The sequence below is a fragment of the Equus przewalskii genome, chromosome 2, assembly GCF_037783145.1.
Source record: "Equus przewalskii isolate Varuska chromosome 2, EquPr2, whole genome shotgun sequence".
NCBI classification, from domain to species: Eukaryota; Metazoa; Chordata; class Mammalia; order Perissodactyla; family Equidae; genus Equus; species Equus przewalskii.
In genome coordinates this window covers 75,995,639-76,022,813 of record NC_091832.1, presented here as the reverse complement: position 1 = coordinate 76,022,813, position 27,175 = coordinate 75,995,639, and the positions used below count along the sequence as shown (strand labels likewise).

The window sequence follows — 27,175 nt, the reverse complement described above, 5'->3', positions numbered from 1 at the left end:
GTGACAAAAATCAGATAAGAAAAATAATAGGATTTTTTCAAAAGTTTCTTGATGTTGACAGTAAGATTCTTCTAGCAAACAGAGGACATCAGAATGAACTCGATTGTTTTTTAACTGAAGTCCTCAAGTGGGAACCCATATCATTTTTTCCCTCTTGAAGACAAAGTGTCTCTCTGGCAGACAATTACAAACATACTTTGTTTTATTGTGCTTCACTTTATTGTGCTTTGCAAATACTGCATTTTTTTAAGACCCTCTACCAGCAAAAAGATTACGGCTCACTGAAGGCTCAGAGATGGTTAGCATTTTTTAGCAATAAAGTATTTTTTAATTAAGGCATGTATGTTATTTTTTTTAGACGTAATGCTATTATACGCTTAATAGACTATAGTATAGTATAAACTTAACTTTTATATGCACTCGGAAACCAGAAAACCTTGTGTGACTTGCTTTATTGCAACATTCGCTTTATTGCAGTGGTCTGGAACCAAACCTGTAATATCGCCAAGGTATGCCTATACTCTGTCTTTTTAAGAATCCAAAAGAAAGTGAAAAATAAAATTAAAAAACATAACTTTAATATGTGGGATGTGACTTACTCATCATTTGTTTATTTGATGCTGGAGTTTTATAGAGGGAGAGAGGAAGAGGAAGAGAGAGAGAGAGATTTATTATAAATAATAGGCTCACATGATTATGGAGGCTGAGAAGTGCCAAGTTTGCAGTTGGCAACCTGGAGACCCAGGCGAGCTCAATGGTGTAGATATAATCCAAGTACAAAAGCCTGAGGAAGTGAGTTGAAGGTTCGAGACCCAGGAGAGCCAGTGCTCTAAGTTCCAGTCTGAGGCTAGGTCCTCCAAAGGATGGAGAAGACCCACTTTCCAGCTCAAAGATGGCAGATGAAGAGTGAGTTCTCTCTCACTCAGCCTTTTTGTTCTATTCAGGCCTCCAATGGATTGGATGAGGCATGGGGGGAGACGTGGGGGAAGACAATCTGTTTTACTCAGTCCACAGATTTAAATGTTAATCTCATCCAGAAACACCCTCACAGCCACACCTAGGATAGTGTTTAAATCAAATACCCGGACACCCTGTGGCCCAGTTCAGTTGACACATAAAATTAACCGTCACACATATTGTAAGCCATTTTATGGTATTTAGCTCTTCAACCATAAAAATAATTTGAGTTTAAACACTTGAGTACACTGTTTGGTAGTACTATTCTGTGGAGATTGTTTTATAATGTGTCTGAGACTTTAGTAGAAACATGTTGATTATAAGCACACAAAGGAACGTGCAATTCTTGGGAAGTTTTCCTCTGGATCATACCTGATCTGAAACATGACGTATAGCTCTTGAAAGACAAAGAAGTAGAATAAGTTGTCATTTACTTGAACTGGGCACAGCATTATGAGGTGGGTGGTCAATTCATTCATGACAAATTTTTAAAATACATAAAATAGTTTATTGTGAGATAAAATAAAATTCCATAAACTTTAAGTGGAATAAAACCATGTCAAGACAATCTTCAAAAACAATGTTTATATTTGGTTCAAAATATTCTATTGTAAGACAAAGATTTGGCGGGAGCCTTGAGGATTACTCTTATTGAGGCGATTTGTGAAATTTGCAGGTTGATAGAACATGGATAAGAGAAGCTCTGGTTTATGTGAACTGACGTTATCCCTCTTCCGCAACTACTACTAACAAGGTCTTGTAGTGAGGAAGGGAGGTGGGCAAAGAGCAAGTGGATAGTTGCCCTTGTCTGATCTTGCAATCAGTTCTTAAGTAGTTTTGCATTCCTTTCTGATGTATAGATATCTATGGAGAAGTTTCCTCATCTCTGGCTTAGAGCCCCAGTGAACAGAGTGGAACTTTCGCTAGTAACTCCAGTGACGTGCTAGAGAAAAGGTAGTCAAGAAGAACTCTTTTTGAGAAACTGTGAGGGCTTGGTGTCTAAAGCCCCATACCTGAGTACTCACCCCAAAATGATTAGCACCTGAGATGAGACTGAAAGCAAATTGGAACAGCACATTTTAATGAAGAGCAGGTTCAAAGGAAATGTTACATTTTCGATAGTGATAGAAAATATATCATAATCGGCAGACAATAGAGAAATCATTGTATTGCTTTGGGACACCTACATACTACCAGCAATGAAACCATGGGCACATCATTTGATACCTCTTGATTGCAATATTTTTCTCTTTAAAAAGTATTTTTTAGGGCCTGCCCTGTGGCGCAGCGGTTAAGTTTGCACGTTCCGCTTCTCAGCGGCCTGGGGTTCGCCTGTTCGGACCCCGGGTACGGACGTGGCACTGCTTGGCGCGCCATGCTGTGGCAGGCATCCCACATGTAAAGTAGAGGAAGATGGGCACGGATGTTAGCTCAGGGCCAGGCTTCCTCAGCAAAAAGAGGAGGACTGGCAGTAGTTAGCTCAGGGCTAGTCTTCCTCAAAAAAAAAAAAAAAGTATTTTTTATTATGAAAGTAATGAAGTTCAAGTTAGAAAATTTTAAAACTATTGATCAAAAGTTATCTAACCAACTATAAAATATTGATATAATCCTTCCAAAATTTTTCTACTTAGATATATACATATGCTTAGACTGCAAAAACTAGATTATATTGTGTACACTATTTTGACAAAGTGCTTTTTTATTGAATATATTGTGGACATATTTTCATGTCTATCAACATATTTTGACAGCATCATTCCCAAGTACAACATAGCATATTTGTATGGTCCCTGTTTGCGGGGGAGAGGGTGCATCTGGCCCTTCCTTTTAGTTAGAAACTCCTGTCTTTTCTGTAGAGAGCCATTCTACTTGGAGCCCATTCTACTCTGTGCGAGTTTGGTTTGTTTAGAACTATCTTCATGCTCCATCTTCCTTCTCCCAGAGGCTGCTAAAGTAAGCACGTGACCCAGTGCTGTCCAATCGAAGTACTCCTTTTCCAGATCTCAGATTCAGAGTCATTCTGGTTTCCCTTAGAAGCAATTAGGGCACATCTGTGGTCACATCTGGGAAACGGAAGACTGCTTTCTCAAACCATTTTGATTATATCTTCCCAGAATTATTGAAATAAGGAAGATGAGCTTTCTGCTATTGGCTTAGGTCCAAAGCTCATGGTATGTGTGATCTTTGTCTCCCAAATTTCACAGCTGCTACACAATAAGTGAAGGTTAGAATGGATGTTGGGAGACAACAATAATAGCCCCCCAAATAGAAATTTTTTAATTGAATATTACGTTGTCTTTACTGAGCACAATTTACATACAATAAATGCACACTTTGAGAAATTTTCAGTTATACATTTGTGTTATCATCGCACAAATCAAGTTTAAAGCATTGCTACCGTCACCCAAGAAATTTCCCTCAAGACTCTTCGCAGTCAATTTCCCAGTTCTCACCACCTACCCCAGCCCACCACACACCCGAACCGCTCCAGGCACACTGTTCTTATTTCTCTTGTCACAAATTTTGCTTGTCCTTACAATACAAATAATGAAATCACCCAATATGTTTCTTTAGTGTTTGGCTTTTTTCTCTCTACATAATGTTTTTGAGACTCAAATATTTTGTTGTATGTGTCAATAGTTCGTTCCTTTTTATTAATGAGTAATATTCCATTGTGTTTGATGACTATGCCACAATTTGTTTATCCATTCTCCTGTTCATAGACATGAGATTATTTCCAGTTTTCAGCTACTATGAACGTTCCTGTATAAGCCTATTTGTGGATATGGATGTGCATTCATTCTTCTTAGGCATCTACTGAGGAGTTGAATTGCTGGATCGAGGTAGGTGAATATTGAAAAAAGCAGCCCTGATATCCAGGAGCTGGCTTGGTACTCAGCTCGGCCTTTGGTGTTCTCCTGTTGAACAGAAAATTTCACAGAACATCGACATTAGACAAGGCCCCCCTGTGACCTGACAAACCATAAATACTGTCCAAACCACAAAATACCTCTCGTGGCTGAGATGAGTGACTGCTGCTGCTTTACCAAGTACAGCTTGAGCCATTCTCTAGTCATCCTGCCTCCTAGATTTAGAAAGACACCAGATCATAGAATTACCCTCACTTTCTGACAGCGTCCAATCCAGAGCGAAGCCTCACTTCCTTAACCCTCCCCCAAAAGACACCTGACACAAACTCCATTCCTCAGATATCCCTTCTAACACTCTCTAATTACCAATATACACAAACTAGGGAAAAGAGGATTGTGTCCTTTACACCACAGGGATAAAATCAGCAAAATACCTAGTGTGGGAAACTGCAGGACAAATGATGACCTGGTTCCTTCAACAAATGTGTGTGTGTGTATACACATATATTTGTGTACATATATTAGATATTGGGTATTTAGCTGCATATATATATATATACACATATGTGTGTGTAGGTGTACATACATGAGAGAAAGAGAAGGGTCTATAGATTGAAAACATCTTTTGAGATGTGGACCAAAAGCACTATCTGGACCTTATTTCAATCCTGATTTCAACAATAAACAATTGGAAATTTGAAAACTGGCTAAACAAGAAGTTATCTCTAAATATGTTTAGGTTTGACAATGATATTTTATTTACAGAGTCCTTATTTTTTAGAAATTCAAACTGAGCTACTTATGAATGAAATGAAATGATGTCTGGGACTTGTTACAGAATGATCCAGGGGTGGAGTGAAGTGGGTGGGGCTTTTAGTGATCAAACTCAGACATTCACTGGTAACGTGGAGCTGTTTGATGGCACTTAGGATTCGTTATACTATCATTTGCACAATCATAAATGTTTGAAATTTTCCCTAATAAAAAGTTTAAAACACTTTTAAAAAGTTAATATACAGTAGACTAAAAATAGCATGTCATTCATTTAATTTGCCTTGTTTTAACATTTTTCAGTTGCAATTTTCAATGAATTGACATTTTATTTTATTATCCTCTAATCTATTAAAATGTAATTTTTTTCTTGATTTGCATGTACTCTAAAAAAAATATATATGCTCCTCTTTCTAGCTTATCATCTGCCAAACTCCTCAAAAGAAGCATATATTTCAGGTTATGTACCCAGCTCGGATGTCATTTGTTTTTTTGAAGAAGAAGAAGATTAGCCCTGAGCTAACTACTGCCAATCCTCCTCCTTTTTGCTGAGGAAGACTGGCCCTGAGCTAACATCCATGCCCATCTTCCTGGCCCTGAGCTAACCTCTGTGCCCATCTTCCTCTACTTTATACGTGGGATGCCTGCCACAGCATGGCCTGCCAGCGGTGCTAGGTCTGCACCTGGGATCCGAACCAGCGAATCCTGGGCTGCCGAAGCAGAACATGCAAACTTAACCACTGCGCCACCTGGCTAGTCCCTTGGATGTCATTTCTTTGCTGAAACTTTACCTCATCTGCCCTCCCATCTCAAACTTCTCCTCCAGTACTTACCCATTTCCTCACCTTCCACCTTCTACTCTCGTTATCACAGATGCTTCTCGTCTCTCCTCAAAGCTACAAGCATCTTAATCTCAAGGCACATTTCTGATTTATCGCTGTAGTTTCCCCTCACTGATTCAGGGAGCCAACACAATATTTTTATGAAATACATACACAAGATGTGTTTACTGAATGAATTAAAACAAACCAAATCCTAAAGGCCTCATTTGGTGTTTAGTTTTCACATTGAAAGACACAATTTATTTGAGAAAAAATTAAGATGTTAAAATTCAAGGCAATTTACAATTTCACTGTCTTTTAATAATAGCTCACATCCAATTAATATGGTAGATAAAAACTATAAAGTATAACAGAAAACCATGTTAAATCCTCTAATTATGAGGAAGAACAAAAGTAAAACATAATTTCTGTCATATCTCCCCTAGTTAAAAGGATGTTTTATGATTAGAATAAAAAGAGGAGTCAAATAAAATTATTTATACATTTTTCTGCATTATTTTTTGAGCCTCAAGGTGTACATTAGTGAAAAGAAATTCTATTGGCTCCCCTGTAAAATTATCCAAGATGATGTTAAAACTACACAACCAAGAAAACCTTGCTTGAATGCAGGCTTCGATTTTCTCTAGATAGAAAAATTATTCCAAGTAAACTTGGAATAAAAATGTTCTATTTCTTAAAGCTGTAATGAATTACAGATCCTTTTTTCTCTTAAGGATCAGTACTGTAAGATGTGTGTAACGTTTACACACAGTAAGCCCCCAAAAGCACTGGGAATGGTTGCTAGATTCTAAGGGCCAGCCTGGTGGCACAGCTGTTAAGTACGTACATTTCACTTTGGTGGCCCGAGGTTCGCCAGTTCGGATCCCGAGAGGACATGGCACCGCTTGGCAAGCCATGCTGTGGCAGGCGTCCCACATATAAAGTACAGGAAGATGGGCACGGATGTTAGCTCAGGGGTCAGTCTTCCTCAGCAAAAAGAGGAGGATAGGCAGCAGATGTTAGCTGAGGGCTAATCTTCCTAAAAAAAAAAAAACTAAATAAATCCTGATATTCTATAATGGTAATATGTCTGTGTTCCTAAAATTTTCATTTTAACATGTATGATAATATCAGGCATTAAATAATTCAGTAGTGTAAGAAATTTCTTAAAATTCAATATAAGAAATCCAGAAAAATATGCTTTCCTGTTATTTCTGCGTAAGTTGTAACAAGCATGAATACCCAAATCCCAAGTATATAAGTAGGATCATCTGATACAACTTACTGCTGATGGCCCCTGCAGTAAGTTGAAAAGTTTCAAAGAATGGGGACCTCTCCAAAGAGGAGTTATTCAACTTTAATAATTAGAGGAAATGCAGTCGGGTGAGTTGGTTAAAATGCAACAGTCAAAGTGAGGTATCTGGTTGCCTAACCTTTAGTTGGTGATGTATATTAAATAATCATTCATTCAATGTATCTGTATAAATACATTTACAAATTTGACCACCAGAGGCCAGTGTAGGTTTAATTACGATAGTCTTTATGCTAAAAAAAAAATGTAAACTTTTTAAAGTTTGGGCTTTCTCTCTTTTCCCCCACTCTGTATCTTTCCTCTGAAATGACTATACTTTGCTATTTATAGACTTTTAAAATCTGAACTAAGAGAGAAAACTATTATCTATCTAACATCTCATTTGTATCAGTCTACTTCCCAATCTGACATCTGCTTTTTAGTCATTGGGTATTCATTACTTTTTGACTTTATTATGTGGAGCTTATCGTTTTAATTTCCTAGAAGTTGAACACATCAGAAAATAAATCCCTTTTTATAGTTATTTAAACAGAAGACTGTGTTGCTTTAGAATATTCAGGACAAAATTCTCACAGCCAGTGCTACCAGCTCTGGTGAATGTTACTGAATAAATACTAACTAGTGACCACGTTATTCTCTGACCCAATGACAGAGACATCATTACTAAATCATTGGGTCGAATGGCCTCAGGTTTCTCTAAGATGTTCTAATAATTCTTCGGCTTCACTAGACATCGTAGGTCACAGAGACCTGGGACTGTTTGCCCTGTTATTTTTGAAGAACTTTTTGGAACCGAGAGCCTGGAATGTTTTCCCAGTAGGCTATGAAGTAATCATTTGCTATAATTGGATGGACTCTGAATATGGATTCCAAGGGTTTTACCAGCACTGGTAGACTGGCTTGAGAAAGCTGGGTCCTCAGTTCCTGTTTCCTGGGTTCAGAATGATGTTTCACTAAGGTAATGGTTGACGTCAAAGTGGGGCAGCAAACGAGCCTGATGTTTATTTTAGCTCTGAAATGCCTAGTGGAAAATTACCGTGAAACAAATTCCACAGAGATAGGAAAGTTGGACACGTCTAACATGCTCGAATCATAAGCTGAAATATTTTCCGGAATCTTCATTTACACAACAAAAATCATTTAGAGTCCTGTCTCTTCACTTATCTTCATTGTGAGGCTTTCTATTGAGACCCTCAGGTGAAATTTAAAAGCACTTATATGTGTTGTCTTGGTAATAAAACCATCAACTTTAATATGGAAATGTGACATATTTCTTAAATATGTGTTACGAAAATATCTATCAAACTAAATCTCACAATGTATTCCAATAGATTTTTGTGCATTTTATTGGGAGGGGAATTTGGGAAGGCAACTTGGTATGGGCACTTTGATGTAGGAGGGGTTTTTTGGCAGAAACCAGGCTCTCTCTCCATGCTGCGCTATTTTATGTACATGTGGATCTCTTTTCTATGGCTGTTGCAAAAATTCTAAATGTCTAATTATTGCTTAACTTCGATGCTTTGCGGGATTGATTTATCCTCCTGAAAAAATGTTTCAAGATCATAAATCAAAGGAAGAAAACGTAATTTTCCTAAGCTCTTGTGTGATTTTTACTGGGTTCTGCAGCCCCAACTGTTTGACTTACTGTTCATTCAGGCAAGCTTTTCAGAAAAGGCTCTGGGATATCCAGCAGGGCCAAAATGGTGCATTCTTACGCAGTTTACTTGCCCAAGAGAGAGAGAAGCTAATCAACATAAATTGCTATTCATGTCGCTCGGAGTTTAAAACTACATTAAAAAGTTCTTTAAAGAACAAGATTCTGGTTCTCTTTTTTTTTTTTTAAAGATTTTATTTTTTTCCTTTTTCCTCCCCAAAGGCCCCCGGTACATAGCTGTATATTTCTAGTTGTGGGTCCTTCCAGTTGTGGCATGTGGGATGCCGCCCAAGCATGGCTTAATGAGCAGTGCCATGTCGGCGCCCAGGATTTGAACCCGAGAAACCCTGGGCCACAGAAGCACAGCGCGTGAACCTAACCACTCGGCCCGAATTTAAATGTGGTTCTTTTTTTAAGTGTAGCTTAGGATGTCCATCTAAATTCTCCCTGGAATGGACATAGATTTTGTTTAAGTAGGTTGATTTGTTTATCAATAAAACAAGTTTGTTTTAAAAACAATGAAAACACTGAAAATTAAATAGCACCTTGATTCATTCTCTCCCAATCTCTCAATTTCTCTCTTACACACACATACACATGAGGTCTTTAGGGTATTTGCTGTATGTTAATAAATAAATAAAATGCTGCCATTAATAACTTTGCATATGTATTTTTATGCACTTATGTGTACATGTTTACAAGGCATATTCCTAGTTCAATTATTGCATTACGAGATAGATACACATTTTAAATTTTGGTAGATATTGCCATAAAGCTCTGCCAAAGTTGTGACTAAATTTTCACCCTGCTACTAGATTCTCCATACTTGCCAAAATAATGTTTATTAGTTTCTTAATTATCTCCCAATGTGATGTGATTAAAACGGCATCTAAGCATGTAAGTGTGTCTAAGTGTGTGTGAGTTTGTGAGCAGAATGGATCAATTGGTTTCTACGTGTATTGCCTTTCTTATGACTTTTCTTCTTTTGCATATCTCTTGACAATTTTTTCTATGAAGTTTTGGGATTTAAAATTATAATTCATAGGATCCCTTTGTATATTAAAGGAATTAACCCCTTTGCCTGTGGTGTAATTTTTGGTAAATATTTTTCCCAGCTTACTTTTTATTTTGTTTTTGTTGATGATTATCATACATTTAATCCTTATATGGTGAAGTGTATCCAATGTTCCCTTTAACAGACTTTGGTCACACTCTCAATAATAATTTTTTTAATCTCTATTATTTTTTCTAACACTTTTACTTTTATGTTTTATGTTTAAATTTTTAATCCATGTGGAGTTAATTTTAGAGTAAGGAGCGAAGATTTACCTATATTCTTTTTTCAAACACCTCGTAAGCTATTCCAGTACTATTTGTTGAATAATTCTGCTTTTCTTCAGTGTCTGAAATGTTTTAAATGTATGCCAGATTCCTGTAGGCACTTGAATCGATCTCTGGATTACAGAATCATTTTTTGTACCAGAACCATAGGATCGTAATTACTGTGTCTTAATGATGTATCTTAAAATTATTTAGCTTGCCCACTATTATTACTCTTCTCTTTCATGTTATTCCAGGCTATTCTTAAATGTTTACTTTTCAAGATGAATTTAGATTAAGTCTATCAAGTTTGAAGCAAACAAACACAACAGCAACAACACATCTGTTGGTATTTTGATTGGATAGCATCTGAATTTGTAATTTTTTTTTTTTGAGGAAGATTAGCCCTGAGTTAATATCTGCTGCCAATCCCCTTATTTTTCTTTTTTTTTTTTCCTTAGGAAGATTGGTCCTGAGCTAATATCAGTGCCCATCTTCCTCTGTTTTATATGTGGGATGTCTGCCAAGGCCTGACTTGATAAGTGGTGTGTAGGTCCACATCCGGGATCTGAACTGGCAAACCCTGGGCTGCCAAAGCGGAGCATGCAAACTTAACTGCTGCACCACGAGGCCAGCCCCTGAATTTGTAAATTTGCTTCAGGGACAATTGACATCTTTCAAATATTAACTCTTCCTATTCAAGAGCACTCAATATCCTTGCACATTTTTTTAGTGTTTTGGTTGTGCTACTGAGTGTTTTTCTATTTTATTATTATTGTTTTAAAGTACTAATTCTTGGTTTTATTTATCAATTCTACTGTTTATCTAACTTTTGTATTTCAATCATTTAAATCCTCCTTATTTTTAGTCTGAGTTAAATTATTAATTCAATGTTTTATTCTATTTCTTTTTCTAAGTACTTAAGTCTATTAATTTTTCTGTGAATATAGTTGTAGACAAGTCACACAAGTTTTGATATCTATAGTTTTAATTTTCATTTTTCTAGATATTCTGCACTGTTTCAATATCCTACTTGACACAAGAATAATGAAGATAGCATTTAAAAATTTCCAGGTGGCTAAAGTTTTTAAATTTTATTTTTATAATTTTTGTTTTTCATATAATTAATGTAATCTATATTCTTTGTATTTATTAAAATTTATTGAAGCAGTTTTTATGCACTAAGATAGAATCGATTCTATAAATGACTGTAAATTACAATTTACAATTGTAAATTGTAAATTAATGGAAGCTTGAAAATAAGATGCCATGACTGTTCTCAGGTTATTAAATTCAGCATGTACGTATTAAATCAACCTTATATTGTCTTTTTCACACCCTTTAAACCAAATATTTATTTTTTAATTTAATCTGTCCATTAATGTTTCCTGAAAGTATTGTTTTTCTATTAATTTCCTTTTGTATTTACTGTGGGTTTACTTCTTGAATTCTCATGTTATATTACTTAGTTCAGAAAGATTTATTCCAGTTATATCTTCATTACAGAAGGTAAAATTTTTCTTTATAAAATCCACCCTTTGTCTTTTGAATGCCTTTTTTTCACTTAACTTTTCATGAGTTGCTTGTAAGCAGCACATAACTGAGTTTTGCTTTTTGATCCAATGTAAGAGTCTTTTTATTTAACAAATGAGTTTATTCTATTTATAGCTATCCTTATAAACACTGTATTTGGTTTTCATTCTTCCATCTTATTTTGTTATCTTTTCATTTTTAATAACTTCCATTTTTTCCATCTCTCTCTCTATATAATCTGTATTTTCTGACCTTCTGTCCTCCTTGTAATTTAGAAGGTGTATTTGCCCATTTTAGTTTTTCTAGTGTAGTGTAGTGTTTCTAAAAGTATGGACCATGGACTCATAGAGTCACCTTAGTCTTTGTTACACAAGCAGATCTGAGACCTACTGAGTGTAGGATCTCAAAGGTCGAAAAGGGGTGGGCTTGCTTTTTACAAGGTCACCAGGGGTTCTTTTAAACTCCACCAAGTTTTATTTTGCAAAGTTTCAAACCTATTGAAAATTTGTACAACAAACCCAGGTTTGAAAATTTGAAAGGATGGTAATATAAACACCTGTATACTCTCATCTAACTCTAATAATTGTTAACACTTTGCTCTCTTTGCTCCTCTCTCTCTCCCTCTCTTCCCTCCCTCCCGCCTTCCTTTCTCCCTAAAGTACCTGAAAGCAAATTCCACCAATCATGACTTAAGTCATTACATTACATTACCTTTAACTGCTTCAGCCTTTACTGCTTAAGATTAGATATTGTCCTTCATGACCACAGTATTATTAACACATCCAAAATATTTAACATTGATCCAAAACTATTGTCTAATATATATCTGTGGTTGATTATCCCATTAATGGCCCCTATGAACCTCTCATCCCACTCTCCAGAGTCATGAAACATCAACAAGGGAACCTGCGGCAAGCAGAGACCAGATAAGCCTATGCACTTGGTGTCCTGCCCTCCTGGAAGGCCGCTGTACCAGAGGAAGCCCAGACTGGCCTCCTTGAGAATAACAGAGCATGTGAAAGGAGGCGCCCAGCCATCCAGCGGTCCCTGCAGCTGCTCAAGTGAGTACAGGCGACATCAACAAGAACCACCCAACCAGTCCATAGAAGCCTGAGAAACAATAGATTATTTTTTAAGCCACTGGGGTTGGGTTTGTTGCATAGCAATAGATATCTGATATATTTAAATTACCCAGATTGCTAAAATAATGTCCTTTGTAGCTGCTTACCACTTTTTTGATCCAGAATTGATTCAAGACTCACACATTGAATTTAGTTATCATGTTTCTTTAGTGTCTTTTTATTCATATCTGTTCCCTTTCCTAATTTTTTTGTCTCAAATGATAATGACTTTTTTTTATTAAAGAATCTGGGACTGTTGTCTTATAAAATATCTTATAATTTTGATTTGTTTGAATATTTCCTTACGAATAGGTTGAGTTTAGACATTTTTCTCAGAATAAAGTAGTTAACATTGTATATTTCTCATCGTGTCATGTCAAGAGGGATGCTGAGTTTAATCATTTGATTAAGGTGGTCCTCGTTAGATTTGTACATTATTAAAAAAATACTTTGAGAATATATAAATATTCAATTCAACAACTAACTTTCACCCAATGGCTAGAGCAATGACGATGATCCCTGCCTGAATAAATTATTATATCAGTGATTGCAAAAAAGGTGATTTTGTAATTTTGTCATTAATAGCATTTATTTTTTTTGAAGATTGCCACCTGAGCTAACAACTGCTGCCAATCTTCCTTTTTTTTTTCCTTCCCAAAGCCCCCCCCCAGTACATAGTTGTATATTCTAGTTGTGGGTCCCTCTGGTTGTGCTATGTGGGATGCCACCTCAGTGTGGCTTGATGAACGGTGTCATGTCCGTGCCTAGGATCTGAACCAGCAAAACGCCTGGCCCCTGAAGCAGAGTGCAAGAACTTAATCTCTGGGCCATGGGGCCAGCCCCATTTTAATTGTATATATATATATATATATATAATTTTTAAAGATTTTAGTTTTCCTTTTTCTCCCCAAAGGCCCCCAGTACATGGCTGTGTATTTTTAGTTGTGGGTCCTTCTAGTTGTGGCATGTGGGATGCCGCCTCAGCATGGCCTGATGAGCGATGCCATGTCCGTGCCCTGGATCCGAACTGGCGAAATCCTGGGCTGCCAAAGCAGAGTGCACGAACTTAACCACTCGGCCACGGGGCCGGTCCCCTGAATTGCACATTTTTGATCGAGCCTTCCTCTGTAAAAATAAACCATCCCTCTCCCTCCCTTTCTCCTTGTCTACGGACTTGGAAACTTTTTGTTGTTGTTGTTCCATGTGGTAAAATCCATGTAAACATTGTTTTAGATATTTAAATTCCTCAAAGTTGGGAAGTAGGAGCCCCTCAATGCCTCCATCAGTCTTTGTGCACTTCCTTGCTTTCTAGTACATTCACTCACCTGGTTCCTCCTCTCACCCAAACCTTTATCAATCGTTTCTCAAAGAGACTAGTTCCTTTTACTGGGAAATGATATTTAGAAACCAAGAATTGTCTAATTCCCTTGCATATAGGAGAAATCACTGCACTTATGTGAATTTTTCATTTGCCATTTACTTGCCGTGCTTCTTTTCTGCTGTTCTGTAACATCTAAGGAAAGGTCTCATGTTGAACCTGTCTGAATATCATATTGTTAACGAGGCTGTTATATTTGAATATGCAGTTAGCTCAAGAATATTGTGGGAGAGAGGCTGGAGCTAGTAAGCTATGGTTTTAATTCCAGTAATCACTTTCAGAATCCTAAAGTCTACTGTGTTCCTGTCCCAGTGGGTTATCTCCTTTCATCTTCTGTTGTTTCTCCTTCAGAGGGAGAAGATACCCTAGCACAAGATGGACATGGCTCAGAGAGAAAGCGTGTAGCTCATAGTTCTTCATCTGGTATTATTCTCTTTGTTTTTCTGACTTTGTTCAGCAGCCTGCTTCTCTGGATTAAGAGTCTAGATCAGATGAAATAAAGCTGACATTTCTGCACTTTGCTTTTCTGTGGCAAATGTTTCCTTCTTTCCCTGTGGCTACCCTCACTCTGTTTCTCACTCTTCCTAAGAAAGGATTGTTGGTTGAAGCTGTAAAGGTAATAATATGAGGCCCCTCTTTGAGAAAGAAAAATACAAAATAGGAAATATGAGTGTCCTGTTCAAAAGGGATTAGCTAAAAATTAAAAAGGAAAAGAGCTATGATTAATAGCTTGGGAGTTTGGGATTGGATACTACACGGAGCTTGTCCCTCAAGTCATCTTCTGATCTGGTTCCTCTAGTCATATGCTTGAACCTGAAGGAGAGAAGGGGCCAAGTAAGAACGAAGAGTCTTTCTATTAAAATCCCAGTCAGATGCTGGAGGGGCAGCTCTTCTCTGGAACCTGTGCCACACAAAGCTGAGGGGAGCAGGATAGTCCCCAACTTTACAGCTGAACAAAGCACAGGCTCTGTGGCATTTGTAGAGTCAATGATACTGGCAAATGTGCAGCAACACTATAGCTTCTGCGTGGCTTTGCCCAGCACGGTTCATGTATTATTTAGGTCTCTTTTGATTTCAAGAAACAAAAACACAACACAAACCAGCTTGAGAGAAATAGAAATGTCTTGGTTTATATAAATAAGAAGAGAGTAAGTGGAGTGGTATTCAGGAATGACTCAGTTCAGAATTGGTGGATGCTCTGTCTCTCTTTCTCCCTCTCTCCTGCCATCTTACTCCTTTCCACTCTGTCCCCCTAAATTTTCTATGATTCTCTTTCAGCTGCACTTATCCTGGCTTGGTTTTACCCTCCCTGCCCACATATAGGCAATCTCCACATGGTAGTAAAACTTCACGAGCAGCTCCAGCTACCTGCCGTTCTAGCTCCAACAGCTAGTAAGAAAAGCATCTTCTACATCAGCTAGAAACTGAAGAGTCCCCAAAGAGAAGACTTTAGCCACATGTCCCCCTTGAGGCAATCACTGGACCTAGGGGAATGGAATACCGTGAATGAGTGGGCATAGGTCACGTGTTGACTCCCGTGTGAGGAGGCAGGAATCCATGAGTGGCACCTCCAACAGAACAACATGATTGAAGGAAAGGAAGGCCACTTCGCAAAGGAGGGAGGAGGCACATCAGACAAAAACAGCATGCATCCACTACAGCTCAGCTTTTACAACAGCACTGCTTCAGGCTCAGAAGATATGAGGCAAGACATTTGCATTGTTATAGCAATTTCCAGTGTTGCAGCATCAGCTGATCCAGCATATCAATGGCTTTTCAAAACCATATGTGCCTTTCATGGCATCAGAGGCTGACCACGAGAGAGAGCCGGTATAGAAGAGAAAGAAAATGAAAAATACCGAAAACTATCATTCACTTTAGGCTAGGTTATGCTGTATTGCCAAATAATCCCAAAATCACAGTGGCTTACTCAAAAAAGTCTCTGTCTTGCTTTGAGGTTTGGGGTGGCTTTGTTCCACAGCCTCTTCATTCGAGGACCACAGCTGAAGGGGCATCTTCTATGTGGAACGTTCTGTTCTTGGGGCAGAATGAAAGTGAGAAAGAAGAGCAAGGCGCTGGTGCTTAAAACTTCTGTTCTAAAGTGATAGCATCACTTTCACTCCCATTCACCTTTCACTGGTCAGTGCCAGTGTCGTGGCCAGCCCTGATATCAGTAGGGAAAACAGTATATTTATTCCGCAGGGACAGGTGAGTAGAGAGGTGCCTGGAATTGGTTCAGTAGAGAGGGGCATCAATTATTTTCTCACTAATACAACTTACTGCAATAATTAAAAGGGCAAAGAGAACTGTCTTTGAGCAAATGTGAGCTATCTCTAGACTCCTAGTAATAGATTGTCAGTGAGTTAACTGTATGGGGAGATTAGAGCTAGAGTTTCTCTGAGAGACCAACCATCAGAGCCAAAGAAATACTGTTGATATGATCGGCCTGGGGAAATATTGAATGTACTGAGCTAAGCCAATATGAAAAGAAGCAGGTGAGATGATGTATATCTTCCCTACTTCAATAAAGAATCACTTATTCTTATGGTGACCGTATTATTTATCACATGAACTGGGATACTTTTGAGAATTAAAAAGGGGACTCTTGATAATTACATCGGGCCAACTAGTAAGCCTTAGCAAATCAGGATTCACTATCAACAATCTGTAGGAAATAGTTTTGATATACTCTTTTTTTTTCTTGATGATAGAAGGAATACATGCACACTGTAAACAACTTGAAAGCATAAAGAATATACAAAAGAAATCACACACCATCTCATAAAACTTAGATTACCACTATTAATATTTTAGTTTCTTTTCAAGTGTGTCCTAAGGATATTGTAGTTATTTAATTATATTAGGCAGTATTAAATATCATTTTTTCATTTATTTCTACGTATTTCCTACATTGTAAAACATGCTACAAAAAACATTTTAATGGATATACAGTGTTCCAATATATCAAAGTCATAATTGACCTAACCCTGTCCCTGTTGTAAGACATTTGGGTTGTTTCTAAGCGTTACTATACTTAATGCTGTCATGGGCACCTTTGTACTGAATCTTAGAGGCATCTCTGATTATCTTCTTATATTAAAGTCCTAGAAGGGGAATTACAGGGCTAAAGAGTGCAAACAATTTTAGGACTTTTAATATGTATTGCCAAATTGTTTTACAGATAAGTTTGACCAAAGAGCCACAAGAATTTGCCTCAATACACACTTAACAGCATTGTACCTGACCACTATTTTAATCTTTCCAGTTGGATAATCAAAACTAAGCTCATTGTTATAATTTCCATTTCTAATAAGCTTGAACATTTTCTTATGTTTGTTAGTCGTTTGTCTCTTCAAATGCCTTATGTTGCCACAATCTTAATATAATTGGTCCATAGGGAGTTTTATTCAAAGTTCCCACCAATTTGCAAATGAACTTGCAGAATGCATCTCATTGGTAAGTTAGAAGGTGTTTATATTTGCTATATGTTAAGACGGAGCAAAAGAGATAACACTACCAAACTCTCCATCGGCACTAGGCAATAGAACTTTCTGCAAAATAGGAAATATTCTGTATCTGCAGCACTCAGTATGGTAGACACCAGCCAAATGTGGCTATTGAGCACTCGAAACATGGCTAGTGTGACTGAGGAACTGAATTTTTAAATTTTATTCCATGTCAATTAATATAAATTTTAATTTTAATAGCCACGTGTGGCTAGTCATTGTCGTATTTGACATCACAGTTCCAAGCAATTTACTCATCTTAGGGAATGGGTCAGCCTAGGCTTCATCCTTGGCCTACTAAATCCATAAGCAAGAGGGAAACAAACAAGATTGAGGGGCAAACTACATAGTGTGAGGCCAGCTTAGTATATCTAGTACGTACTCAATACGTTTTTGTTGATTTTTCAATTCAAGTGTCCATGTTAACCTAGCATATTCATCTATAACAGTAACTAACACTTTTTGAGTGCTTACCATGTACCAATTTATGTCCCAAATGCTTTTCACATGTTAATACACAATTGTGACAATAAACCTACAACATAGGTACTGTCAGTTTCTCCATTTTACAGATTAAACAACTGAGGCACAAAGAGGTAGCTTGCCTAGGGACATACGGTTAATAAGTGCCAGACAGAATTCACGCCCAGCTAGTCTCCCTCCAGAATCCGTGCTTTTAACCACTGCTTTAACTTACCTGTTGGTATATAATCACTATGGGTACATAACATCTATTGTACTTAATAAAATCAAATACAATACACTATTGCCTGAAATGCCTTTAATAAAGGGCAAACCTTTTATTTCACAACTTAGAATTAAGAGGCTTACCATCAAACCCCCAGCTAAAAGTGAGTATTGTTTATGAATGAGAAAACTCACTACAAGAAAGGCAGTCAACCAGCACAGGAGCAGAGCTGGCCATCAAATCATTTCCTAAAGTCTTTGTCTTCACAAAAAACAAATCTAAAAGACTTCCAAGCTTGGCCAAAGAATGGCCTTGTTTAGTTCTCCTGGGTGAGGCAGTTAGAAGCGGGCATTGTGTTAGCTGCCCTGCTCAGGAATTTTGCTCTGCGTGATTTATGAAAGTTGTGTTTGTTAAACATTTAAAAGCATTACTCTCAAGGCATTGTTTTATTAAAGCTGTGGCCTTTCTTCTGTGAAATGTGTGTTTAGTGATTAGAATAACGTATTCACTGACACTTTAATCTATAGTTTTCCAAAGCACAAAATTAATCTACACTAATTTGACTCAATAGGAAGCCAATCACAAAGGGAATCAAAGTTCTCAGATGGGATCAAACGTGTTTTGAGTGGAACAAATATTTGAAGAGATATCTACTTTTCTTTAATATATAATTGCAAAAGTGGTACTGCTAACATTTTCAAAATTTAAATGATTTACAAAAGGAAATATTAAAGTGTCAGGGGAAATTAACATGACTTATTTGCAAACAGCTTGTTTCACTGTAATCACACCTTCCTTTAGGAGCGGGACTGCCTCTGCGACATGTTCTTCATTCAACTGTGTTAGGTAAATTTTAAAATAATCCGCGTTGTGATGATATTCTGACTTCTAGTTGATGGAACAACTAGTCGATGGGGAACAAGAAGTAAGAATGTAAATGATCCTTGGGTCCACTTTAGAGTCTCGTTTTGACAATTTACTAAACTCCACTGTTCTCTGTCTTTAACATGGAAAAGTCACAGGTGAGGTTTATCTTGGGCTCTGGAGCATCATTATTAGAATTAATACAAAGCATCGTGCAGATACTCACGTTCAAGACTTTGAACATAACTATAATTTGTAGTACAGCTAATAGGAAGAATATACAGTTTGATGTCAGAGAGGCAAAAATTAAAATTCCAATCCTGACACCTACTAGTAGTGTAGTACTAGATAATTTAATTAACCTCTCTGAGCCTTGGTTTCTTCAGCTATTATGAAAACATGCTATTTGCCAGAGTACTGAAGACAACAGAAGTGGGAATGACAAAGTTCCAGAGACTTGTCACACAAAGAGGCAGAGGATGAGTGCTTAAGCTGGGAGTGCAGAAGACAAAATGGTATCAGCAGTCATTACAACAAGGATGAATTCAGAAAAAGGCCAAATCCCAGATAGGGTTAATCAGGTTGCAGGGACAAAGCAAAAAGCAATGACAGCTAGGATAATGAAGTAATGTCAGAAGCATGTCAAAGTCACAATAGAAGAAAGATAATGTACCTGTCAGAATGCAAAACAATTTTTTCTGACTGCCTTGTGCCAGAATGCACATCCAGGATTTTTTAAAGGGTCTGAGAACCATTTCTGACAATCTAAAACTCAGTTTTCACAATGTAAAATGAAAATTAAAAAATGCCAGCCCTACCCAGCACATAGTTATTTACAGGAACAAGGGAGATAACACGAAAGAATTATGATGTAAACTAACGTGCTATAATGTTAACTGCTCATTATTATGTTCTAATTGCTCTAATCAAGTATACTTAAGAGAAAGGCTTTACTTACTTTATTACCCTAGAAAATGTAAGCGTAAGTAGTCAAATTAATATTCTAAGAGTATATCTTTGCTGCTTAACACACATGAAATCATAGCACTTGTGTTTATATTGTTTAGGATTTTTATATATTCTATTTTCTCTGATGGATATTTACTTTTATTTGTTTGTTTTATAATATATAGCAACTGAGGTTTTCTTATTCTAGATGAAGGGTCAACAATCATGTGTGACAAAGCTGGCCACATGGAATAATAATTTGTAGTGACTTTGGGCTGCTTACTGCTTCGAGATACCTCATTAGGCTCATGAAAGGGTACAATGTAGTGACTGAGAAGCACAGGCTGTGGAATTTTTTTAGACCTGGGTTAGATTCTAGCAGAGCCACTTGTCTGAGTAAACTTTGGAATATTATGCCTTCTAAGATTCAGTTTCCTCTTCATTTGTAAAATGGAAAAATAATACCTATAGAAGTTCAAGGAATGAATGAATAAAAGAATGAATAAAAGAAAATTTAATTCACTCCTTGAACTTCTGTAGCTGAGGCGGAGGGTGGAAGGGGAAAAAGGGCACATTTATACGGTGACAAATGGCAACTAGACTTTTGGTGGTGAACACAATGTGGTCTACAGAGAAGTCAAAATATAATCATGTACACCTGAAATTTATATAATGTTATAAACCAATGTTACCTCAATAAAAAATTAAATATAAATGAATAAGTAAAGAGGGTGTCACCAGGTCAATGCTTGTGCTAGCTGCCCCATCAGGTGTCCACAAGTGCCATTGATCTCAGTGATTCTACCAGTTGGGCTCTGGACTTCAATCCTGAAAGCTCAGAAATTAAAAATCGTGGGGACCCCATAGTAGACTGGCCTCAGCAATTCTGAATCGAGCTATCAAAACACAGAAAAGACAAGAACAAATTGTTGTACATTCATTTTAATGAGAGCTCTCTATCACGTGAACCACTCTGCTACATCCTGTCCCTGATAGTGAGCTACATGGAAAGCCAACTGAGCAGAAGCTTCCTGCTGAGTGAGGAATCAGAACAAGGCAAGTTAGTTATTTGATTTGGGTGTATGACATAACTGGATGTATCTTTCTTCACCGTATGGCTATGAGAGGGATCAGAACATACCACCCCAAAATATGCCACTTTGGAATAGTGATTCTTTTGAGCCTAAGGCAATTGAGAAACAGCATATGCAGGAAGGGCCCTCTGATCTTCTCTTTTCTACCTAAAAGCGGGACATAAATTTCCTGTGAGAAACGTGCCCTCCCTGTACCAAGAAGAGAAAAACATTCTTATCGCTGGAGATGGAGAGTTGACACCAAGATGAATCTGTACAAACAAATCTGCCAAAATGATCCTTCTCTTCTATTAGTTTCTCCTGTATATTTCCTAGTCACTTTCCCACAATTTACTGTCCTAGCACAACCCACTTTTTCCATCATGTTGTCACATCTCCACATGTTTTTTGTTAAAATGGTATAAAAACTTTCTCTGGGTCTTCATTTTTGATATGTGAGAGCCTCATTGTGTATGTAAAAGTATTAACATCAGATAAAATTTGCATGCTTTTCTCCTATTAATGTCTTTCGTCAGCTAAATTCTAAGGCTCAGCCACAGAATTTAAGCAGATAGAGGACAAGTCTTTCCTCTCCTATAGCCATCTTTGTCATATTGACATTGTAGGGGAGGAAGAGAATTCCTCTACCCTCTCTAGGTCCTTCTGGCTGGGCTATGAGAATTGAATTCAAATGAGACAGAATAACAGGAGAAAGTCAAACAAAGCTTTATAACGTGTATACATGAGAGAAACCCAGGAACCTGGATAACTCACCAAAATGGCCGAGCTGCCAGCTTAAATACCATCTTCAGCTAAAGACAAAGCAGGATGTTGAGGGTGGTGGTTTGGGACTTCAAGGGGGTAGAAGGCAATTTACATGGAGATGGAAATGTAAGTGGGCCAACAACAAACAATGTGACCCGAGAAACACGTTTTAGATTACATTACAGTTATCTCATGGAATTAGCTGCTTCCTGGAACAGGCCCTTCTCTTTAAAATTCTTTTATTCATTTGGGGAGAGGTAAAAGTTTCTTTCAGAGTCTTTTGTTCTTAAAAATAATAAAGCCAAAGAGATACATTTTGGGGTGGCCAATTCTGATCCCTCACAATATAATATTCCGTAATACTCCAGCCAGTCTGGAAGCTTGCTGATTCATACTTGGATGGGCATTCTCAACATTTGCCTCCACTTTCTGTCTTTCTCTAAGCCTCCATTACTAATCAGCTTCCCTTTAGATTGATATAATATATAAAAAAGGCATATTAACGTTCAATTATTTTATAACCAAGTCTTGCAGGCCTAAGACCCCTTTTTGGAAAAACATTTGATTTTGTAGGTTAGTTCTCAGAAGGCAGTCCTATTTCTCTTCCTTCATAGTTTTTGGTGCATTCCTCAGTGTCATGGTCAAGCTTTGGCTAAAATAACCTACCTCATATTACCTGGCATTTAGTAAGTATTTGATAAATGTTAACGTATTGATTTTTCCCTCCCCATGGGTTCATCTTCACCTATACCCCTACTTTACGTCAAAGAAAGAAAAGTCAAATTCTGTCTACAATCTCATTATATTCTCTCAACTGATGTTAATTACCACTAAATCTACCCAAATTGCCTTGCAGCTGGCTGTTCAGGCAGCCTATCAGACAAACCTCCTCCGTGTTGAGAGCATACTGAAAGAGTTTCGCTGATTGCAGGATTAGGAATGTGAGGAAGAGCAGTTTCAAAGGAGTTTTGTTTTGAAGGAGCGGCAGGAGTGAAATCAGATTAGTTATATTCATAATATTCATTTAATAGTTTCGTTCTTCTCCTTCACCACTTATATGAAAAAGAGAAAAGAAGAGCGGGCTGTGGAAAAGACTGAAGCACAAAGAGAAAGGCATTTTTTAAATTTCAAAGTCACAGGTAAAAAATACTTAGCGTTTTCTCTGGAAACGTTCTCCCAAACTGTAGCTAATAATGGTCTCCATTATCACTTGCACCCACCTCTGCAGCTGCTTTAACCGCATTTGCCACCTGCTCCTACACACAAACCATGCCTTTGAACTTTTTCAGTCTTATAAGCGAGAACATTTTCTTCTTTTAGCCTTTGATGTATTAATTAATTAATGAGAAACCCAATGGCTGGTATCGAGGCAAGAAACTCTGTGAACAGAAGACAGCGGACTTATCAGCAGAGGGATAAGCCTCAAAAAAAGAAGTGAGATCTTTGAAAGTAGCTTGGAGAGCTCATGACTGAGTAGCCTTCAGTCTCCTACTGCAAATACTCAAGGTGCGAGTGCCTCAGGCACTGGACGGAACACACTAGACCAGAACTACTCAAGGTACAATACTCAAGGTGCAAATACTCTAGGTGCGAATGTCTCAGTCACTGGACAGAACACACTAGACCAGGGTACAGAAAACAGAGTGTGACCAAATCTGCACAGTTTAAATCAAGCACACTAGTAATGGGTGGCAAACAGATGTGACCTGAGTGGAAATCAGAATCAGCAAAGAAGAAACCATGCACGCCGACAGAAATATGAAGTCCTTCTTCATGCATGGTTATTGGAGAATACTCATTAGGAGGCGTGATGAGGCTCTGTTCTCCCAACCTGCGCAACCCTTGAGGCTATTTGTAAGCAAAGGTAATTTCTAAACAACTAGAGAGACTTAACATTCTATGATTCTCTGGAAAAAATGCCAAAATGCCAATCTTTCATTTATTTCCATATAAATAACATATATATATATATATATGAAGACTCGATTATAAACTCTGAAATACTAATCTCCCCTCTGGAGGTATTTATTTCTATTCTAATGGGCAAGAGCCTAGATACCTTTCCCTTTTCTTCTCCAATGGAATTGGTTTACATTAGGAAGATTGGGTTTCTCTTTGTCTCTCCAGAGAGACGGGGTAGATGGCCTTCTCCTATATAAGCTCTCAGATTCCTAATTTTGAGGTTCCCTTCCTGTAATGAAAAAAATTCCTTTGCACATGTGGTTGCCCATCCAGCTCTTACCACGTTGCCATAGAAAGGGAAAGAATTAGTACAAAGGGTTTTGATGCAGTTATTGCTCTAAGTAATAATAATCTACTTTGATCCAGAAATGCATAATATAAATAAATGTAGATATTAAAAATATAGATCATAGATGAATAGACAGACAAATAATATAAATACAAGTAGACATATAAAATGGTAATATATATTGTGGTAATACTCCTTATTCATACTATGTGAACATGTGCAATTTTCAGTAATTGAACTTTTGACCACGACTATTTGAAAGTAGAATAGTATATAGAAAATAATACTAAAACCACAATAAAATGAGGCTTGATTCACACATACAAGCTTTTTCACTGGAAACCAAAGCTGCTTAGCCTAGTCCATAACGGATAGCCCTCACCACCCAAATAGCCATGAAATTGTAAGAAAAATATTTAGTTTCTTTATAGTGTTATTAGAATTGCCAATCGTGTTTGTACATAGGCCTCTACTTTTTATAGTTATGGGCAGTATCTACACACAGTATTGTTCCTTCCTGGCTTTTTGCACAGAAAGTCCTCACTGATCTGCTGAAGTATCAAGACATTCAAGATTTTCTGGGCAAAACATTCCACTTGAGAGGTCACAAGCTCGATTGGGACTTCCGTGGTCTAGCAACAGATTTTGGAGAACTATTTTCACTGTTGACCAACCAAAATTTAGAGTGCGTCAATTTCCTATGAGCAGTACAAAGTGAATGTGATGATAAAAAATAGGAACTATGGACACTTCCTCATGATGTTCTGGTGGATTCTTTCTGGTTTTTAAATGAGCTGGTCATGAATAACTATAAGGAACTGCTTAAAAACATTTTGAATATTATAAAGAAATACTAAAAAGACAATAAAAGATCTTTATAAATTTTTTCCTTACTCGGAAGGCAGCAGTGAGTAGAATGGTAAAATTTTTTCTATCATCTTTCAGGACATTACCAAATAAATTGATAATTTCAGGGGCCGGCCTGGTGGCGCAGTGGTTAAGTGCGCATGTTCTGCTTCGGTGGCCCGGGTTTCGCCAGTTCAGATCCCAGGTGTGAACGTACACAGAGTTTGGCAAGCCATGCTGTGGTAGGCATCCCACACATAAAGTAGAGGAAGATGGGCACAGATGTTAGCTCCGTGCCAGTCTTCCTCAGCAAAAGGAGGGGGATTGGCAGCAGATGTTAGCTCAGGGCTAATCTTCCTCAAAAAAAAAAAAAAGCAGCAGCAAATAAATTGATAATTTCAGAATATTGCATTATGGACCACTCTTCAGCAAGCTTCTTGAAACAAAAATTTTTAAATAAAAATCATCGAAGAATTTTAATTTGGTTGTAATGTGAGCCTAGATTCTCTGTGCTAGTTAATATTTTTAAAACCTGGAATTGTCTAACGGAGTTGAGTATAATTCTCCTGTGAAATTAAGAAACATTAAGCTGAATAGCCTTTTATTAGTGAGAGTTTAAATAAGTCCATTCTTATTCTAGCATGCATTTTATAAATTGATTAGATTTAGTGTTATTTACATTTTATTGTTTTATTTGAAGATAAAATTTACTTAAATTGTTTTTGTTTTCTTTATGTTTATTTTTACTGTTACTTTCTATTTATGACACATGATAACAGTTTTCCATTTATTGTACGGATATAATGTTCTTTTCAAAGTATAATTTAACGAAACTTTTAAATTCTTTGGGTAGGTGTCCCTGGTTATGCTACCTTGAAGATTCTGTGGGCATTTGAATTTGGAACCTTGGTTTAGAGTATATGAAAGGAAAAGAAAACAATATTTCAACACCAACAGACTATTATTATGGCTGCTGCTTTGGCCTGGAGTTTCCTTTCTATTTGGCATAATTCAATTCAGTCTTCAAGGACAATTGCAAATAGAATATTTTTTCTGAAGAAAACGCTCCCCAGGCTCTACAGAGGGAATTAATTGCCCTTCCAGCAACGCTTCATTCCCTCCACCTATCTGGTACTTACCCACAGTATGGATTAGTTGTGTGCGAAGATGACAGACTTCTAGACTAGGAGACTTTCAGGACAGGGACCGTCCTTCTTATGCATTTTGTGGTTAACAGAATATAATAGATGTTTAATAAATGTGTTGATTTTTGAAAAATGAAAATGCATATTTTTTCAGCATTTGTATTTTTACCTATGGCAAAAATACTTGCAGACACTATTAGACACATATAGAAATACATTAATCGTTGCATGCTAGAAAAGTATCAACTCATTTGAAGACAAGAAGCCAATGCCATTCACGCCTCTCTGTGGCCTCTTAGGCAATTTCAGTAACATTCTAACCAACTCCTCTAGGTTTTATATTCTTTTTTTCTTACCTCCACCACCTACTGTTCTTGATTATAGGTGTATATATTATCTCTCTTTCTTTTCTCTTCCTGAGTCCTGACAGTTGATGACAGAGAAAAGCACTTCTCTGCTGATATTCAGAGCCACCAATTGCTGAATCTTGATTCAGAGCATTGCATTGGTCTGAAAGAATTAGTATAGCTTTAATTTAGAAGTAATTGGACATTGGAGAGACTATTACCCAATATTTCCTTATGATACTTTCCTATACTTCTCTCTTTTTGTTTAGAAATGTGGCCTACTGATCTAAAATTCACTACAATGTGTAGTGCTCACTTCGGCGAAGTATATGATTTTTAGTGTAATATAAAAGATTATTTTCCTTTTAACTTTGTATGATTAGAACTGTGAAAAAGAAACAAGCCCAAAATGGAGTCACTTGTGCTAAGCCCCACCAAGACTTCATACCTAACCTAATTGCAGTTTTAGCCTCTCCCAGGAGTGACATTTTAAACCAATCAGTCTGAAATTTCTTGATCTGCACTAGTGAGGTAATTTGCATAATAAAACCCCTCTGCCCTCCCCCTAAGGAAGGTGACCTTGCCTCCTGAAACAACCCTTTCTTTCCTTATGCTAATAACTTTCTTATCCCTCCCAGCTCCTGCCATCGTGTAAAGCCCCTGGGAGCTCCTTTCTACTTCCTGATGGAATGCTGCCTGATTCATGAATCATTTAATAAAGCCAATTAGACCTTTGAGTTTACTCAGTTGAATTTTGTTTTTTAACATAACCAAACCGATCCAAGTAATTTGGTTTCTGCAAAAACATCACTGATGATAAATACTAAACTGTTCACAGAAGTAGCTCTAATGTTTGCAGAGTGTTAGAAAAGACACTGTTAGGTGGAAAGAAGTCTTATATTTTAAAAATTTTATTCTCAGTAATTTGAGTGAAAAGCAAGCTGTATGTCAACATTTAGACAGGCCAATAAAACTATCAATACACTATGGGAACACTTGACAAAG

General features: G+C 37.2%; 1 protein-coding gene across 8 annotated transcripts in view; it reads left to right on the top strand.

Moving 5' to 3' along the window:
* The window catches only part of TMEM144 (transmembrane protein 144), an 85,848-nt gene extending 58,937 nt beyond the window's left edge, over positions 1-26,911 (top strand). For 5 of the 8 annotated variants that reach the window (XM_070608805.1, XM_070608804.1, XM_070608806.1 and 2 more), the window contains one exon: positions 12,120-12,916. In XM_070608805.1, coding sequence (XP_070464906.1) covers positions 12,120-12,239 — 120 coding nt within the window. In that variant the 3' untranslated portion in view covers positions 12,240-12,916. Of the gene's footprint in view, positions 1-12,119; positions 12,917-14,088; positions 14,259-26,808 lie in introns of those variants that run through there. The other 3 variants (XR_011537074.1, XR_011537073.1, XR_011537075.1) reach the window with 3 other exon arrangements.
* Positions 26,912-27,175: the final 264 nt, after the last annotated feature.